At 64.3% G+C, this 17,824-nt stretch overlaps 2 protein-coding genes across 5 annotated transcripts; both read right to left on the bottom strand.

Annotated features, from left to right (window-relative positions):
* Positions 1-5,040: 5,040 nt before the first annotated feature.
* Positions 5,041-6,415, bottom strand: C1QTNF8 (C1q and TNF related 8). The gene is made up of 2 exons (XM_081555717.1): positions 6,211-6,415; positions 5,041-5,591 (listed from the first exon to the last, which is right to left on the bottom strand). The coding sequence occupies exons 1-2, from the start codon at positions 6,413-6,415 to the stop codon at positions 5,041-5,043; spliced, it is 756 nt and encodes a 251-aa protein (XP_081411843.1).
* A 4,049-nt stretch (positions 6,416-10,464) lies between these two features.
* On the bottom strand, positions 10,465-16,465 carry TEKT4 (tektin 4). 4 transcript variants are annotated; one of them, XM_081555712.1, is made up of 6 exons: positions 15,805-16,465; positions 13,916-13,986; positions 13,439-13,606; positions 12,220-12,442; positions 11,303-11,457; positions 10,465-10,734 (listed from the first exon to the last, which is right to left on the bottom strand). In XM_081555712.1, exons 1-6 carry the CDS (start codon positions 16,336-16,338, stop codon positions 10,518-10,520), a joined length of 1,368 nt encoding a protein of 455 aa, XP_081411838.1. In that variant the 5' UTR covers positions 16,339-16,465; the 3' UTR covers positions 10,465-10,517. The 4 variants fall into 4 exon arrangements, with proteins under 4 accessions (XP_081411838.1, XP_081411839.1, XP_081411840.1 ...); XM_081555713.1 differs by having other exon boundaries at positions 13,439-13,582; XM_081555714.1 differs by having other exon boundaries at positions 16,033-16,465.
* Positions 16,466-17,824: the final 1,359 nt, after the last annotated feature.

The following is a 17,824-nucleotide window of genomic DNA, read 5'->3' as shown; positions in this document are numbered from 1 at the left end:
GCCCACCCTGGAGTCTGAGGGAGGGCATCCCTGGAGGGGTCAGCAGGGCCCACCCTCTGGGGTGTCTCGGGACGGGAGGAGGGCAGGCCATGGGTAAACACCAGGAAGGACTTCCCACGGAGTCTGGGGGCTGAGAGCTGTGGTGCCCTTTGTGGGTGTCAGGGAGCTGACTGACTGAGAACAGGGTCTTTGCTGGTCACCTGTCAGGGCCGCCGTGGAACCCGGGACCTCAAGGGCTGGGTGGGCTGAGGCCCTGGAGAGACCACTGAGGCTGTGACCCGCTCCTCCATCCCAGCCTGAGAGGCTCCAGCCCCAGACTGCCGCCTCCTCTCCGTGCTGTCCTGGCTCCTCAGGGCTGGTCCGGCCATGGTGAGCCTGACGGGTGTTGGATGAATAACAGTGTCATTGTGTGTCACTGTCATTTAATGTCATTGTCATTATCAATGTGGTCATTGATAACTGAGCGATGGTGGCTCTGTCCAGGTGGAGTCCTCACCTTGAAAGTCCAGCAACTGTCCAGGAACCTGAGGGGGTCCCCATCGCTGCCCCCCACCCTGGGCTCTCAGGCTCACCCCTCCCCACTCATTAGGCTGCACATCTGGCCGTGGTGATGACAGCTGTGCATTTGTTGTATCTGCACTGACGGGGGTCTGGGGTCTCCACCTGGGCGTCTGCGTGGGTCCTGACCAGTGCGGAGGGAGGGTCTCCACCTGAGCAAACCTCCTCCCTGGCTCCTGCCTCTGGGGAGGGGGCTTGAATCCCCTTCTCAGCCCGTCTCTTCTCTGACCTCTGCACTCACAGCAGACTGTGGCCATGACCACAGGGTGTGGGGCACTGGGCCTGTGGGTGCAAGGGAGGGGCACTGCAGGAGGGGAGGGGCAGGGCCACCCCCAGGGGCTGGCTGTCCAGGTGAAGGAAACTGACCGCGGGGCAGTGGGGATTGGCCACGATTCCCTTCTGCCCCGCACCCCAAGTGTCTCCTGTGCACCCCCGTATCCCCCCTCCCCCCATGCCCAGGAAACAGGTGGACCCTCCACTGGGCAGTTTGAGGAGGGTTTAATGAAAGGGCATTTGCAGAGTGGTGTGTGGGCAGTTTTACCACCTGAAGGGTGGGTTGTAGTCATCGGGTCATGGGGACCCAGGGTCCTCCTATGGCCAAGGGCAGCAGCCATCCTGGGGGCTGAGGCCCTGTCCTCTCCCCCCCACCCACGTGGCACCCGGAAGGTGACCTGGCCCGTGGGGATCCATGTTCTGGTGGCCATCGGGCCTGAGAGTGTGGCCAGAGGAAGGGTCAGTTTCCAGAGCCTCTTGACCTCTCCCCATTTGGAACCCAGGACCCACCCTCTCAGCTGAGCCTCCAGGGGCCATGCCGAGGGGTCCCTGGCTCAGGCAGGGGTCCAGTGGGTGCAGGTGTCACAAGAGGGGCCAAGGCTCCCAGGAGCTGTGCTGTGGCTTCCTTGGCCCCCTGGACAGTGGACCTGTCTGCCCGTGCATCCTCTGGAGGCCCTGCCCACGGGCTCCTAAGGGACACAGATGTTGGTAATGACTGGGCAGCCTGGAAAGGAGGCTCTCGGATGGATGCCCTTGAACACCCTAAATGATGCTGAGTTATTCACTTTTGGGGCTTCCCTGGTGGCTCAGCTGGTAAAGAATCCCCCTGCAATGCAGGAGACCTGCGTTTGATCCCTGGGTTGGGAAGATCCCCTGGAGAAGAGAAAGGCTACCCACTCTGTATTCTGGCCTGGAGAATTCCATGGACTGTATAGTCCATGGGGTCGCAAAGAGTCTGACACGACTGAGCGACTTTTACTTTCAATTTGTTCACTTTAAAATGGTACATTTTATGGTGTGTGACTTTCACCCAAATTCTAAAAATGGATATTTTGTTGGAATTCCACCAAACGGATGAACACTGAGATGGGAAATGGCTTCCATAGGGAAACTGCCTCTGGGCTGCCCCGTGTTCTGGTCATTTCCAGCTCTCTTCCCCAGGGGCAGGTGCATTCTGGTGCCCCACACCCCACCCTAGGCCGCTGTGCGGTGCTTTGAGGATGCTGTTCACCCTCTCGTCTCCCAAGCGGGCAGCGCAGGCAAGGATTCCTGAGTCTGAAGCTTCTCATCACTTTGTGGACATGACGCCTTCCCCTCATCCCGCCTGTTCTCAGTCGTGGGTTTTAACTAAGCCAGGGGTGGGGGGAGGCAGGCATTGCCGCCCATCATGCACCCACCCGCTGTGTCCCTGGAGCGTCCCCGGGCACAGAGGCTCTGACCAGCAGCCTCCACGGGGTTCCTTGTCGCACTCAGGGGAGCCCCCACCTGGCCCCTGTTCTCTGAGGGCGGGGATGGCCTTGACTTTGGAGTTGATCGGACACCATCTGTTTGGCCTGCTCTGCCCTCTGGGCCAGCAAGGGGAGCAGGGCTGTCCCAGGGGCTCAGTGGAGCCGCCCCAGTGCCTCTGGTCCAGGCCCTGCGGACGGAGTGAGGTGAGAGGGAGGCCAAGCGGGCAGCGGGTCTGCAGATTTCATGGGAACGCCCCCCAGCCCTGCACCCTCAAGCCCAGTGCACCCCGAGGCCAGACGGGGAGCTCAAGAGAGCTGGCTTTGCCTAGGCTGCTGGACTGGGCGCCCCTTCCGCCCCTGCCCGGCCAGGCTGGCCTGTAGCACTCAGAGGGCAGGGTCCCAGTTGGGGGCAGGGAGTCCAGATCTGAGAGGATAGAGTCCTTCCACCCCTCACGTTCCTGTGTCGGTGCCTTTATCTCTGCAATGGGAAACCCCCTCGGCCCCCGCGGCCCCTCTTAGCGCTCCTGATGCCCTGCTGGTTGCCAGGCACCCTGGGCGTGTCCAGTTATTCCAGCCATAAAAGCACTCGGGCTAAAGGGCCAAAGTGCAGCCTGCGGCTCCTTGGCCCATGTCAGCATCACTGGCGAGGGGGTGGGGGGTACCGAGCGGGTCTTGGGAAGGGCCAGGGGAGCAGTCCAGGGCCGCTCTCTGGCTCCCCGCAGGCTCTTCCAGCACCTCTAGTCTCAGTGGGGCCGGGCTCACCAGTCCAGGGTGCCCCACTCAGCTCCCAACCCCTCGACTACAGCAAGCCCCCCGGAGTCCTGCTGCCCCCTGCCATGCACCACGGCCGGGCCCAGCTGGGCCTTGGGGCTCCTGGGAGTGGGCATCGCTGTGAACCCCGTCCCCCATGCTCTGCATCTTGGGGTACAGACCCTGCTTGTGCTGGGGGTTTGGGGTCACAGCCCTGCCCAGGCCTGAGCTCAGGGACCCCAGCCTCTGAGTCCCAGCTTCCTCCTAGGATGTCCCTGTCAGCTGGTGTGGTAGTTGTAGGGCCTGCATGGGATGCAAGGGCCTCATACCTGGGACCCCAGGAGCCCCTGACCCTGGTCCAGAGCTGGCCTGAGAGCAAGCCTCAGAGGTGGGACTGTCACAGCCCTTGAGGCCCTGCGGAAGGCTGCCGGCTGAAAGCCCCCTCTCCCTGCAGACACAGGAGTCCCAGTAGCCCCTCTCCAGTGGAGGCCCCTCCCCCCATCCCAGGCCACACTAGAGGAGACAGCCTGTTTGAGGGGGACCCAGCTCCCAGCATTACACACACTTGGGGGTCTACACGCCCTCGCTGGACCTCAAAATCTCCACCTGTCCAGGGCGCCCCTGTCTGGGTATTTGGGAGGGTGGGCCCTGCTGCCCACAGGTGTGCATGGACGCTCCTGGCTCCAGCCTCACTCAGGGCGGATGTTCTTGAGGGTCACGGGGTTCCGTGTGGCAGGGGAGGGGCACCGTGCTCCCAGCTGTGTCTCCTCCCCCTGCGCAGGGATGAGGGGCTCCCACCCCCTCCCCAGCCCCCTAGCAGATGACCATGGTCTGGGGAGGGTCTGCCAGAGACCATCTCAGGATGGGCTGCGCTCCTGGGGCGGGGGGTGGGAGGAGGCCGTGATGAGGAGACAGGACCCGACATGCAGTGTTCTGTGGGCTCAGGGCCCCAGGGTGGAGGTCCCAGCCTGCTCATCACCCGACAGCCTCAGCAGGCTCGGCCTGGCCAGCCTGCAGCTCCAGCCACATCCACCTGGCCTGGGACCTCAGCCAGTGTGCCGGGCTCTGGTGACTCCAGACGCTGCTCCTGCCAGGGCCCCGGCTGCCTCACCAGCTCAGCAGCCTCACTTGGGCGGAGCGGCCACAGGAGGGGAGGCTGGGGAGGGCCCACAGAGGAGGCGGTAGGGCCACAGGGGCCGGACAGAAGGTCCCAGAATGGCCGGAGGACATGTGGCAGGAAAGGAACAGGCTTGGAGCGGGCCTGAGGGCGGGGCAGCCTGGTGAACGGAGGCCTCCAGTGGGGAAAGCTTGGCCAGTCCATACACGCCTGCCTGCAGGGACGGGGCCAGCCTGCTCACTGCCAGTCCCTGCCAGGCCCAGCTTCAGCATGTGGAAGTGGGAGGTGATAACCCAGGGGTCTGGGGCTCCCCGGGCTCAGGTGTGCATCCTCCTCCCAGCCCACTCCAGACAGACCCGGGGATGCCATGAGCCCCGGAAAATCGACCCACCGGGGCTGGCAGTGTGTTTATGGAGGACGAGGCCTTTCCCAGCCGGTGGCACGCCTACCTACTCCATGTTGTTGGTCCCGTGGCCTCTGCTACCCTGAGCACCCTGGAATTCAGCACGCTCCACCCCTCCCCCGCAGCCTCCCCAGCATCCAGCCCAGCACCCAGTAGGTGCTCTGTAATGCTCTCACAGCGCGGGGCCTGGCCATAGCCTTTATAAGCAGAAAGGGAACCCGACCAGGGGAGCAAGCTCCTTAGCTGGCGGAGCTGCCCCGCCCCAACCCCGCCCACCGCGTGCCCGGAACGCGGGTCTGCTCCGGAATCTCTTGGTGGGACCCCTCAGTTGGGGTCCACTTCTAGCAAGGCTGGTGGGTCCGTCTTGCTCCTGCTGGGGCCGCGCTCAGCTCAGCGTCTACACGCTGGCGGCGCTCATTCACAGCTGGCCCCAATCCTGGGCGGGGGGCTCGGGAGGGTGGGCCCTGGGGGCTGGCGTGGCGCCAGGGTCGTCAGGGCTCGGCGTCCGGCTTGACCAGGTGGCCGCTGAAGGTGATGTAGAGGTCGCCGCCCTCGCCAAAGATGGCGTTGTCGCGGTCGCGCTGGAACATGCGCACCCAGATGGCGTCGCCCGCGGCCAGCGGCAGCAGCAGGCTCTGCGCCTGCATCACGCTGCGCTCGCTGGGCTGCGCGTACAGCACGGCGGCCGCCCGCGCGTTGCGCATGATGTGCAGGTAGGTCTCCTTGTAGTTCCAAGTGTGCACGTTGAGGCTCAGGAAGTAGACGCCGGGCGCGGTGCAGAGGAAGCGGCCGGAGGCCAGGTCGAAGGCGCCATCCAGGTTGACCAGCTCCGTGTCGAAGGCCACCGCCAGGAGGGCGTCGGCGCTGTGCAGCCCCTCCCGCCGGCCCACCGAGAAGGCCGCGTAGGCGCGCAGGCACTGCGCGCCCGGCAGCCCCGCCTGCCCCTTCTGGCCTTTGCGGCCTCTCGGGCCCCGGGAGCCCGGCGGGCCCTCCTTCCCGCTCCTGCCAGACCGACCTCTGACCCCCGTCTCGCCCTTCTCACCTGCCAGGGAGGAGGGGTGGTGAGGAGAAGCCCCTGGTCAAGGCTCCCAGGATCAGATTCTCTGGCCACTGGGCCCTGCAAGTGGCCTCGCCTCTGTGGGCCTCAGTCTCCTCTCTCAGAGGGGCGCTAACCCACCCTCCAAGGGGCAAAGAGAAAGAAGCCACACCCCGAGGGCCTGGCAGTTCTGGGGTCTGTGCTGACGGTCATGCGGGTTCGGGGGGTCAGGCAGCTGCCAGAGGAGGGGTCTGAACTGGGCTTTGAAGGATGAGAGCGCTGGGGTTCAAGCTCAGTGCAGCCGGCAGTCCGGCCCCCGGGATGCGGCCCTCCCAGAGCCCCACCTCTCTCGCCCCCAGAAGGGACCCAGGCCCCTTCCCCTCCCCTGGGGCAGGGCAGGGGGGGGCCAGGGTTGAGGGCAGTCTCAGGCCCCCTGTCCACAGCCCCTTCCCCGGGACACCCTCTGCCCACCTGGGGGGCGGCCGTGGAGAGCGGGCACCCGTCCATTGTCCTCTCGGGGCCCCCGCCTTCCCAGAGCCCGCCCTGGGCCCTGTCCCCTCCCCTCAGCACAGGGTGTCCCTGGAGGGCTGGGAGCAGGGGAGGCCGCCCCTCCAGGGACGCTCACCTTTGAGGATCAAGATGTCGATGGTGGGCTGCAGCTGGGGCAGCCATGCCCACGCGTCCCCGTCGCTCACGTGGGCACCTGGGCCGGGGGCGGCAGGAGGCCAGGCTGTGTGGCAGCACTGCACACACGGCCAGCGGGGCAGCCCCAGGCCGCGCCAGGCCCCAGCGGGCAGAGCCAGGAGCAGCAGGAGGGCAGGGGCCGCCATCGGGGCCAGGGCCTGGGGCCAGGCAGGAAGGGAGGAGGGTGGGAGAGGAAGGCAGGGAGTGGAGGGCTCGACTTGCTGAGCCCCCAGCGTCCCCCACGGCAGCCTGGCAGCGCCCCTGTGTTGGGGAGACGATGGGGGGCCCAGGGAGCCTCCTGGGTGGGGAGGGACAGCTGGGACCCCTCGAGGGGGCTGCAGTGGGCTTGGCCAGAGCCTCATCCTGCACAGAGCGCCCGGCCAGCCCCTCCTGGACTCTCATCCCGCCCTGACACCGCTGATGGGTCCCTCCCCGGGACTAAGACTCCTCCCTGACACAGCCTGGGGGCCACCACTGCTGTGAGGGCTCTGAACAGCCCTTCTCGAGCTGCAGCAAGCGCGGAGGCTGCTGCCCATGGGAGCTGGCGCTTCCTGGGCACTGCTCCCTGCTCGTGCCCCTCCCTCCCCGAGGCCTTAGTTCTGGGTGGCAGCGGGCACCCTCAGTGCCTGCAATTGGGGAGTCCGGGTCCCCCAAAGCCCCCGTGGCCAGAGACCCCACACCGGGCAGATGCAGGGGGAGCTGAGTCGGGGTGGGGGCTCTGAAACAGCCCCCCAAACCCCTCTCACAGGGACTGGCCAGAGCCCTCCAGTAGGGGCTACTTCAGGGAAGGGTATGCCCCCACCCCACACCCCACCCTCCAGACGGCCGGGCCCCCAGCCCGTGTTGGGTGGGGCCCGACATGAGGCAGTTTCTGCCGGGCTGCCTCACTGGGCAGAGGGGACACGTGCATCCTGACCCCCCAGGAGGAGGGAGGGTAACCGGGGAGGCTGCCCCGGCCCCCACCCAGCTTTACAGAAGCTGGTCTTTAATCCCTGCCAGTCCTGAGCCTCCGGCCTCCACATCCCCTACCCCAGGAGACCCTGCCTGACCCTGGGCCCATCAGTGCCAGGTGGAGCCACACTTTCCAACTGCTGGGGGCCCTGGGTGAGCTCCATATGGGCCTGGGCCTCAGTTTTCCTGGCAAATGGACTCTGCCTGCCCTGTTCTCCCAAGGGCTGTGTCAGAGAGGCTCAGGAAGGGTTGGTCTCCTGCAAGGGCAGGTGTGTGAGATTGGGGTCCTCACTCTTCCCTGTACCCTGGCCATCCTGAGCAAACACCCAGGCCCCCTCTTCCAGGAAGCCCTCAGGATTGCAGCCCAGGATGTGGGCCTTCCTGTCATGTAGTCAGAGACCCACTCCCAGGCTGAGCTTCCCCAGCAGGTGGGACCCCTTCTCTTTACCACCTCCTTCTCAGAACCTCGCAGACCCTCACCCGCCCCCTGAGCCACATTGGACCCTGCGGGACTCTCCCGGACCCCTCCCATGGAGGAAACGGACAGGCGTGGGTGTCTCCTGGGCAGCCAACCGCACAGGCAGGCCTGTGCTGTTGGGGCCCGTACCCCAGGCCCTGCTCAAGGTGGCTGTGAAGACCCCCACCCAACCCCACCCTCCCTGTTACCATTTCACGATCAGGTACTGCTGCCTGCCTGGCGGTCTCCGGCTTCTCTGCGCAGCGGCCGGTGAAAGAGCCCTTTCATGCCCGCCCCAGGCACCCGTGGCTTCCCTCTGGGCCATCCAAGACCAACAGGCCTTGGGCCAGCTTCCAAGCTCCTGGCAGGAGGCTCACGGGGCCCCGTTGCCCCCGCCTGGCCTGCCACCTGCCGCAGCCCCACCTCGGGGGCTCCGGGGTCCTCCCCCTGCCCTGTTGTGGCAGGGCTTGGGGGCCTGGGGTGGCCAGGACTATGGGGCTGGCTGCTGTCCGCCGTCCGGGGTGTGGTGACTTAGGGGGAGTCGGGGAGGCTGGAGCAGTGGCTGAGCGGGGACTGCAACAAGGCCGGAGACCAAAGTTGGAGACAGACCACTCGCCGGTGCCGAGCCCACCTGGTGACACAGGCGCCCTCCCATCACTGGCTGGGCCGTGAGGGCTGGGGGGTGGGGGGCAGTGTCTGGCCAGGCCGTGGTCTGCCCCTACGTCCCGCCACACCGTGCCAGGGCCCTGGCTCCCAGTGGAGTGAGAGGCCTGCTGTGATACCCTGTCGGGGGCTCTTGGCAGTAGCCCAGCCTTTCAGGGGATGAGGGTTATGTCCCTGTGATGCCAGCCCCCTCCGGCAGGAATGACTCACAGGGCGCTCTGGGCAGTGGCAGGTGGGGGCTGTAACTACACCAGGACCTGGCCTCATGCTTGCTTGGGCCTGAGCAGCTGGACACTGGGCCCTGGGCAGCACCTGGCGCCTCGGTCTCTGAGCACAAGGCCATGTGACTCCCTGAGAATCATCTCCCCCACCCCACCGCCGCACCAAGCCAGGCTGCCTGGCGGTGGAGCACCAACGTGGCCTGGGGAGCTGGGGCCTCCTTCCAGGAGGCAGGATGTGGGTATCTGGGGCTGGCTCGCTCGCCCCTGCGGATCTGGGCACATTCCAGGGTCCCCATGCCCTCCTCACTGCTGACCATGGAGGAGGCAGCCTGGGGGTAGAGGGGGTGATGGGGACCCTACCTCTGGGGGCTTCTCATGCTAGGCTGGGGAGAGCAGAACTGGTGAGAGCTGTGGTCAGGGGAGCCCGCCAGCTGGAGCCAGTTCCTAGACACCCCCGGCCCCTGGAGGTGAGGGTTCACACTGCAGCAGTGCTCAGCCGTCCCCATGCCTTGTCCTTGTCTGGAACAAGGACACGCTTTGCTGGAATCGGATGCGGGTGGCCTGGACGGAGGCCTCTCTGCAGACCACCCCCCACCATGGGGATGGGCTAACCCAGGCTCTGGCTGGAGATACTGGGCCCAGGGGTGGGCCCGGGGCTCCTCTCTGCCCGCTCCACTTTCATCTCTGGGGCTCCTGGGGCACCCAGAGAGAGGTGGACGCTCCGGCTCCACTGCTCCCTGCGTCCGACCTCGTTTCCCCATCTGTAAAATGGGCACCGTGGACTCAGCAGTGGCCAGAGTGTCCCCGGGCTTCAGCCACCCTCAGGGCCCTGGTGGCCCCCTGTGCCTCTCGACTCCCCACTCCTGCAGGGGCTGAATCCCTGGGGATGGGCGTAGCTGTCTGCCACCTCCCCAGACTTCCCAGGGTTGCTGACTCCCCAGAGAGATGCGGCCACCGCCTCGGGAACCTGCCGAGCGGCCCAGGGCCATCCATCAGCTCCAGGGCCTGGTCATTTGTCTCTACCAGGGGACAAGATTTCCGGCCTCACGGGTGGTCATGAGACAACTGTGGACAATGAGTGCCCGGCCCCCTGGGCTATGGAGATAATGAGCCTCACACAGCACCTCCCCGACAGCGGCCACACTGGGGGGTGGGGGCTGGGACAGGGAGGCCCTGGGTGCTGATGGGGGCTCCACACAGCCCGGCCTTGGCTGATAATGGGGTCTGAGAGCTGCGAGCAAGCATGTGGCTGGGTTATTATCTCCCGGCCTCTTAATGGAGGCTGCCCGAGTCCTGCTGATGAGCTGCTGTTGGGGAGGGAAGCAGCCCCCTTGAGCTCGTCAGCGGGGGGCACAGGGAGAGAGCTGCAGCGAAGAGGGAGAGAGAGCGCCTGGTGCTGCTCGGGCAGCACCCACTTCTGTCCAGAGCCCTGGACACCCCCACCCCCAGCTCAGGTCTGCCCTCTGGCGCCCACCCCGCAGTTCCCTGGGCAGTCAGTGCCCCAGGCCTGCAGTATGCAGCCCTGGGGCCAAGTCCCGCAGCGGGGAGCCGGGCCAGCACCATGTTCTGACGCCCCCACTAACGAGAGGGGCATGCCAGCTGGCCTTGGGTGACCATCCAGGGCACAGCGAAGAAAAACAGAGCTTCAGCTGCTACTGCAGGGCCCAGAGGCCATGACCAGTGCTCACGGGAGGTGACGCTCCCCCAGAAGCATCCGGCAGATGGCCCTGCTGGGCCTTGGCCATGCCCCAGGTGGTCAGCAGTGGGCAATGAGGGGGACCTCGACAGACCCCTGTCTCCAGGTGGGGACTGGGGGTGCCCCAGGCAGGAGATCCCTGGCCTCCCACGGCAGGGACGATGGGGTCCACAGGCAAAGCCCACCTGCCCAGGTACACACCCTGAGTCGAAAGCTAACGTGCTCTTTATTCGAGGAGGGGTGGGCCCTGCGCCCAGCGGTTACTGGTAGCCGGCCAGCTGTAGCACAGTGGGGTAGTGAGCGCGGTGGGTCATGCACTTGTGGCGGTCAATGAAGAGGCTATTGGTCTTGACCGCGATGTCCTTCTCCAGGCTCATGCGTGTGTCCTCCAGTTTGCGCAGGGACTGCTCCGCTTCCAGAAGCTTCTCCTTCAGCGCTGCCAGGGACAGGTTCAGCTCCTCCACCTCGCTCGCCAGCCTGCAGGCAGAGGCGGGCTGAGCAGGGCCACCCCAGACACCAGGCCTGCTGAGGGAGTGGCCCCGGGTTCAAAGGCTGGGTGCCCAGGTGGGGCATCGTGGTCAATATGCTCGGCCATAGAAGGACCCCCAAAAGCCCAAGGGGAGACCCAGAAGCCAGGCTGGGAGGGGGAGGTGCATCCACCCTGACGTCAGAGGTGTGGAGGGCCAGGAGAGGTGGTCGGGCAGCCATCTGGCCCAGGGAGCTCTGCCTCCCAGACACCGAGATTCCAGTCCAGGGTGAAGTGAGCAATGTGGCCAGTCCTGGCACTCAGAGACCCACACGGTGTCCCCCAAGGGACGTGCAGTGTCCAGTGCTACAGGGGCAGGAGAGGGGACGTGGGAACCCTGTGTGTGGGGTGTGGGGTGAGGTGGGGGCCAGCATCTTTCCTCTTGACATTTGCAGAGCTGTGTGTCGGGGCGTGTTCAAGGGGGCCCCAGAAGCTGAGAAGGCCTGGGGGTGGGTGGACGCCTCCCGTGTGGTGGAGGATGACTGGCCCAGCCCAGGGTGGCCCCCGCGGCCACAGCACCTGAACTGGGCAACGTCTCGGCACAGCTCCACGTTGGGCCGGTGAGAGCGCTGGTACAGGCGGGTCTGGGCCACCTTCAGAGGTGCCTCCTTGTCCTTGATGGCCTGCTTCAGTGCTGCGATGCTGTGCTCCTGGTCTGTGATCTCCCGCAGCGTCTGCACACAGGACGGCCCGTGGGTCACCCCCACCCTGAGTCTTACCCACACAGGACAGCCCCGTGGGTCACCCCGCACCCCGAGCCCTACCCCCTGGCTCTGGGGGCGGTGTGGAGGCAGGGAGGGTGTGCACAGCCACCTTGGCCCTGCCATAGGCACCCAGAGGCATGGGGTGGGGCTGGGGGAGGAGAGCAAAGCTCAGCGCACAGCAGCTCTGTCCTAAGAGCCCCAGTCCTGAGGTCACCAGACCCGGACCCTGGTCAGGTGCTGGGGAGACAAAGACAGCAAAGGTCACCCAGAGAGCCTGGGGTCAGGGCCCTGCTGAGCCAGGGCCAGCATCAGGGACACGCCCTAGATAGCCAAGCCCACCACCTCCTTCCACCTTCTCTGGCCTGCAGCCCTCCCCCGTATCAGTCACGCCAGTGGCAATGCCACCATCCTCAAATGTCACTAGGTTTTCTCATCAGCTTAATGAGGGCCCTGGGGGAGGAGGGTGGCGGATGGGGGAGGCCCTGACCAGGGGTCCCTCAGGATGGACAGGGCCAAGGTGGGGCAGGGGCCAGGCCAGGCTGTGACTAGGGCATAGTGGGCAGTGGGGGTGTGATGGTCTGGGCTACCCGTTCTGAGCCTGGTCTTTGTCGTTACTGGCGGAGACCCAGTCTCAGGGGCTGCCCTGGCGGGGCCAGGTCATGGGCTGGGCGTGGCCTGCCTGCGGGATGGGCGTGGCCTGGCCGCGGGCTGCGCGCAGTCGCGAGGCCCCACCTTGCGCAGGTGGTGCTCCAGCTTGCGGCGCGCGTCCTCCAGCTCCTCACACCGCCGCCCGAAGGCCAGGTTCACGGCGTCGCACTGCAGTCGCAGGTCCTCGGACGTGTCCCGCAGGATGCAGTCGATGAGGTTCCGCAGGTTGACCGAGGCCAGGCGATCGCGCTCAGCGCGGTACAGGTGTTCCTGGGTGAACTTGGCCCAGGTCTCGGGCGTGGAAGCACTGCGGGTGGGGAGGACCGACATCGCGGTCGGTGGGGGCACCTACCAGAGCCTCCCCGCGCCCGCCACATCCCGAGCCCCCAGCGCCTCGGCACGAACGGCCACCCGCAGTCCTAGGGCCACGCTGCGGCCCCGCGCCCCGCCCGCTCTGGCGCCCGTAGGATCTCTGCGTGCGCTCCCGCGCCTCCCGCGCCTCCCGGGAGTCCCCGCGCTCGCGCCCTCACGGCTGTGGCTGCGACGGGTGGTGGCCGCGCCCCCCCTGCCGGCCGCACGCGGAGCTGCAGTCCGCTCCCCTCTGCGCGCGCGCACACTCACACACACTCTCTCACACACATTCTCTCACTCACACACACATACTCACACACACACATTCTCTCACACACACACTCACTCACACATTCTGTCACACACACAACTCACACACACACTTTCACACAGTCACACACACTCACAAAATCACACTCACCTACACTGTCACTCACACTGACACACATACACTCACACACACACTCACACACACACTCTTTCACTCTCTCTCACACACATACGCTCACACACTCACTCACACACACGTACACTCTCACTCTTACACATACTCTACCTCTCACACACTCTTCTCTCATGCTCACACACACACTCATGCACACACTCACACACTCTGTCACTCTCTCATACTCTGACACACACACACTCTCACACATACACACTCTCACTCTCACACACTATCACACATACACTTTCATTCTCTCTCACACACACGCTCTCTCTCTCTCTTTCTCCCTCTCTCTCACACTCTCTCTCTCTCACACACACACACACCACCCCCAATACTGGGTCCTGCCTCCCTCTGTGAAGCCCAGCCGGGACGGTCAACTGTGTGTGCCCGGCACTTGGGTGGGGGTCCCGTCGTTCGCCTGCCCATCCCAGGAGCAGAAGAGCTGCACAAAGGACCCCCAGTGGAGGGACTGGGAAGCCAGGCGGGATCTTACAGCCCCACCTCTCCTCAAACTTGGCGGAGTTCGGGTAGAACTGCACGTCGGTGCTCTGGTTGTTGTAGCGGCAGCAGGCCTCGTCGATGTTGTAGGCCTCTACCTTGTTGGACCAGTCCATCTCGCAGGTTTCCTTGTGCTCCCGGTTCAGCCTGCGGGCGGACCGCGGGCAGGGCCTGCATCAGGGCGGGTGGAAAGCTGGGCACACCCCGACCCTGGGCACAGCCAGCCCCCAGGCAGCAGGGGGATCTCACCTGCTGACGGTGGGCCCCGGGGTGCTGATCTGGCTCTGGATGTCCAGGTCCCTTAGCCACCCCCTCCTGCCCAGTGCCCCCTCCCCGCCCTGTGCTCCTGGCTGTGACTGAGGACAATCCGTCACCTCTCGGAGCCTCAGGGCCAGGTCACCCGACTTCCCGCCCACAGTGACCTGAGGGCTAGGGGGATGGGGTCACCCCAGGGCGGCTCTGGAGGCTGCCCAGACCTACCGAGTCTGGCTCACAGCCTGCATGATGGTCCTTTTCAGGAGTTCCTGAATGTTCCGGATGAGCTCGGCCTCCTGGGGGAGAAGACCCCCACCCTGGGTGAGAGTTTGAGGACCTTGGGGCTCTTAAACCCTGAGGAAGAGCAAAGTTTGGGGTGACGCCCAGTGGAACTGGGCCCTGCTGGTGGCCCAGCTTGTTGACCCCCAGCCTCTTTCATGGAAGTGGGGGTGAGCCTGGCTCTCTCGCCAGATTTATTCTGGGCTTGGAGCACCCTGTTTGGGGCACTGCAGTGGATTCTTTGGGGGTCTTCTATGGGCTGTGGGGAGCATCAGCCAGAGGTGGTTCCCACTTGCTGGGCATACTGCACCCCCGAGCTCTGGGGCCATCACTGGAGCCTGCCCATGGGCCCCCAGAGAGCCCAGCAGTAGCCTTTGAGGACCCTGTCGACTAAGGACCAGGAGCCCCCACCTGGGACTGCCCTCACACACCCAGGACACACGGGAAACCTGTGTTTCCTCCTGCCTCCCTGACGGGTTCATTTTCTGCAGAGAAGCCCTCCCTGGATCTGAATCTTCACCTCCGCTGGGCTCAACCCTTGCGTATGGTTCTGACCCTTGGGCCCGCCTTCCTGTCCTGACTCTTGTCCATGTACTGCTGGGTGGGAGGCCTGGCTCAGAACAGAGCCATCACTCCTGCAGCCTTGGGAGGTTCTTGAGTGAATGAATGTGAGGATGGGGCCGGGGGGGGAGGGCAGAGGAAGGGCCTGGGCTTGGGGGAGGCACCTAGGTTTGGGGGTGTCCCCGGGCACCTGACTGTGTGTGTCTCCCCACGTCTCATGAGTGCCTGCTCATGAGCTGCTCTCTGAAGCCTGCTCACAGCTGAGGCCCTTCCCCACCAGCATCAGAGGCCTGGCCTGGGTGACCCCCCGGTCCTTGGGGGCTGCCCCAAGGACAGGTCCTGCCAGGCCTCTTTGTGGGATGCACGCGGCCTCCACCCCACCCTCACTGTCCACACCCACACGCTGGTCTGAGGCTGGATTTCCAACACGGACATCGGCAGGGTAGGGTGTGGTAGCAGGCTCCGCCTCTGTGAACTCAGGGTCGGGCTTCATCTGCATGACCCAGGGTGACCAGAGGGGCGGTTCAGCAGGTGCCAGGGTCCAGGGGTGATGGAGGGACCACCCGGTAGGTACTGGCACCACCAGGACCTGACCAAGAGGGTCTCCCTTGCCCTGCACACATCCCAACCCCAGCCAGCCACCCCTGGGACTCAGCGCAGGCCCTTCCTGGTTTCCTGGGGGCTGTTGAGGGGCAGCCGGGCCTGGGGCCAAGCCCCGTCCTGCCTCAGGCCAATGTCCTGACACACGTTCCAGGATGAATGCCACCATGGCCTGGGCCCTGCCTCGCCCCGAGTGGAAGTCAGGGTGGAACAGGGGCACAGCAGGAACCCTGGGCCTGGGGCTGGGCCAAGTGAACAAGCACCAGGCTCTAGCCCTACCCCCCATGCAGGGGGGCACCCAGGCCACGGTGCCCCTCACCCAGCAGGGCCTGACTGGGCCACCTTGCAGAGAGCTCAGCCTTGCCCAGCACCCACTGTGGGGACCAGGCTGAGGGAAGGCCAGACCTGGCACCCTCCCCGCTCCCCCCAGGCAGCCCGAGTTTCCCCTGCCCCCAGCTGGGGAGGCCCCAGGACCAGGTGCTTATGGCACCCCGCCCCTCTGTGCCTGGGTGTGTGCTCGAGTGTCCCCACGTGTGCGGAGGGTGCAGGCTCCCGGGGGTGCCTGGGCACCGAGGCTTCTGCCAGCCAAGTCAAGGAGGGGGCACGGGGAAGGTCGTGCTCCTTGGAGAGAGCTGGGAGGTGGGTCTGGGGCTCCGGGGACCGGGCGGCCAAACCTTCAGCAGCTCAACCTCCACACAGTCGCGCACGAGGTCGGGGTGCTGACGGCGCTCGCGGCACTGTAGATTGTCGGTGGTGATGGAGAAGGGCTCGGCCGTGGCGTCCAGGGCGCGCTCCAGCCGCTGCTTCTGGGCCAGCAGCAGCTCGGTCTCGGAGACCAGCTCCTCCACCTGGTGCTGCAGCTCTGACTTCCAGCCGTGCATGTCCTGCAGGCGCTCGCCCACCTTCCTCGTGGAGTCCTGCTGCGTGCGCTGCGCCAGCGCCTCGGTCTCCGCCGCCAGCTGCTGGCTCTCGTGGCGCTGCCGCTCCGACTGGTCGCGGTCGGTGAAGGCCTGGTGGTAGCGGGCATAGCAGTTCTGGAACCACTCGTCCAGCAGGTACTTGGCTGTGCAGAAGCCAGAGGTGGCCAGGCCCGAGGACGTGTGGGCGCCTGTGTTTCGGGCCACATCGTACAGCTTGCGGGGCAGCTGGCATGCTGGCATCATCTGTGGGGCGGGCTCCTTGGTCAGGAGTATGTCCGTCTGTGCCATGGCGCCACCCAGGCATGGGCGGGAGTGGGAAGAGAGGGAGGGGCGCCGCTCAGCTCACTCAGCAGGGCAGCTCCGAGCACTGGGTCCTCAAGCAGGACGTGGCTTCTGGTCTCCCGGAGACCAGTACAAGCCAAGCCCTCCTGTTGCTAGGCAACTGGAATTCTCCCCCCTCCCACCACCCAGTGGCCCTCTTAAAGGGCCAGGCAGGCCCCAGCCCCACCTGTCCTGGCCACACCTGGTACCTGCCAGAGTAGCTGCACGAAGGCCAGACCCTTGTCTCCCGTGTCAGTCTTGTTCCCGGGCAGCGCTCTCCTGGGCACCCAGGTGTCCCTGATGGGGGTTGACTCAGCCTCCAGTGGGGGCCTTGAATCAGATCTGCAGATCTGCCCCATTGGAAGGAGGCAGGCCCTGTCATGGGAACAGTGTCCCCAAGACCACCCAGGGCCTGGCCTGTGTCTCCTGGTCCCTGGGCTGCTTGTTGTCCTTCAGTTGCTCAGTCATGTCCGACTGTTCGGGACTCCATGGACTGCAGCATGCCAGGCTCCCCTGTCCATCACCATCTCCTAGAGTTTGCTCAAGCTCATGTTGCTTCAGTCGATGATGCCATCCAACCATCTCATCCTCTGTCTCCCATTATCCACCTGCCTTCAATCTTTCCCAACATCAAGGTCTTTTCCAATTAGTCAGTTCTTCGAATCTGGTGGCCAAAGTATTGGAGCTTCAACTGCAGCATCAGTCCTTCTAATGAACATTCAGGGTTGATATCCTTAAGGATTTTCTGGTTTGATCTCATTGCTGTCCAGGTTACTCTCAAGAGTCTTCACCACAGTCCTAAAGCATCAATTTTTTGGCACTCAGTCTTCTTTATCATTCAACTCTCATAACTGTACATGATAGTGGAGAAACTATAGCTTTGACTATATGGACCTTTGTTGGCAAAGTGATGTTTCTGCTTTTTAATACACTGTCTAGGTTTGTCATAGCTTTTCTTCCAAGGAGCAAGCATCTTTTAATTTCATGGATGCAGTCACTGTCCTCAGTGATCTTGGAGCCCAAGAAAATAAAGTGTGTCACTGATTCCACTGTTCCCCATCTATTTGCCGTGAAGTGATGAGACGGGATGCCATGATCTTCGTTTTTTTAATGTTAAGTTTTAAGCCAGCTTTTTCACTCTCCTTTTCCACTTTCATCAAGAGGCTCTTTAATTCCTCATCGCTTTCTGCAATTAGGGTGGGGTCATCTGCGTACCTGAGGTTACTGATATTTCTCCCAGTAATCTCATTTCCAGCTTGTGCTTCATCCAGCCTGGCATTTCACATGATGTACTCTGCATATAAGTTAATTGAGCAGGGTGACAATATACAGCCTTGACGTACTCCTTTCCCAAGTTGGAACCAGTCCGTTGTTTCATGTCTGAGTATAACTGTTGCCTCTTGACCTTCGCTTGGTCCCTGGGGAGGGTGACATCTCCAAGTGCCCCCTCCTG

This window comes from Giraffa tippelskirchi, chromosome 13, assembly GCF_054371585.1.
Source record: "Giraffa tippelskirchi isolate mGirTip1 chromosome 13, T2T-mGirTip1v1.2.pri, whole genome shotgun sequence".
Classification (NCBI taxonomy): domain Eukaryota; kingdom Metazoa; phylum Chordata; class Mammalia; order Artiodactyla; family Giraffidae; genus Giraffa; species Giraffa tippelskirchi.
This window is presented reverse-complemented; position numbering and strand designations above follow the sequence as displayed.

Bases quoted from the DNA above. Each gene is read 5' to 3' on its own strand.
- C1QTNF8 (XM_081555717.1), bottom strand. From the start codon at position 6,415: ATGGCGGCCCCTGCCCTCCTGCTGCTCCTGGCTCTGCCCGCTGGGGCC. The intron at 5,592-6,210 runs GTGAGCGTCCCT...CCTCCCTGGCAG, and splicing joins CGACATCTTGATCCTCAAAG to GTGAGAAGGGCGAGACGGGG.
- TEKT4 (XM_081555712.1), bottom strand. From the start codon at position 16,338: ATGGCACAGACGGACATACTCCTGACCAAGGAGCCCGCCCCACAGATG. The intron at 13,987-15,804 runs GTTTGGCCGCCC...CTTCTCCCCCAG, and splicing joins TGGAGGTTGAGCTGCTGAAG to GAGGCCGAGCTCATCCGGAA. The intron at 12,443-13,438 runs GTGGGGCTGTAA...CCCCACCCGCAG, and splicing joins TCCGCCAAGTTTGAGGAGAG to TGCTTCCACGCCCGAGACCT.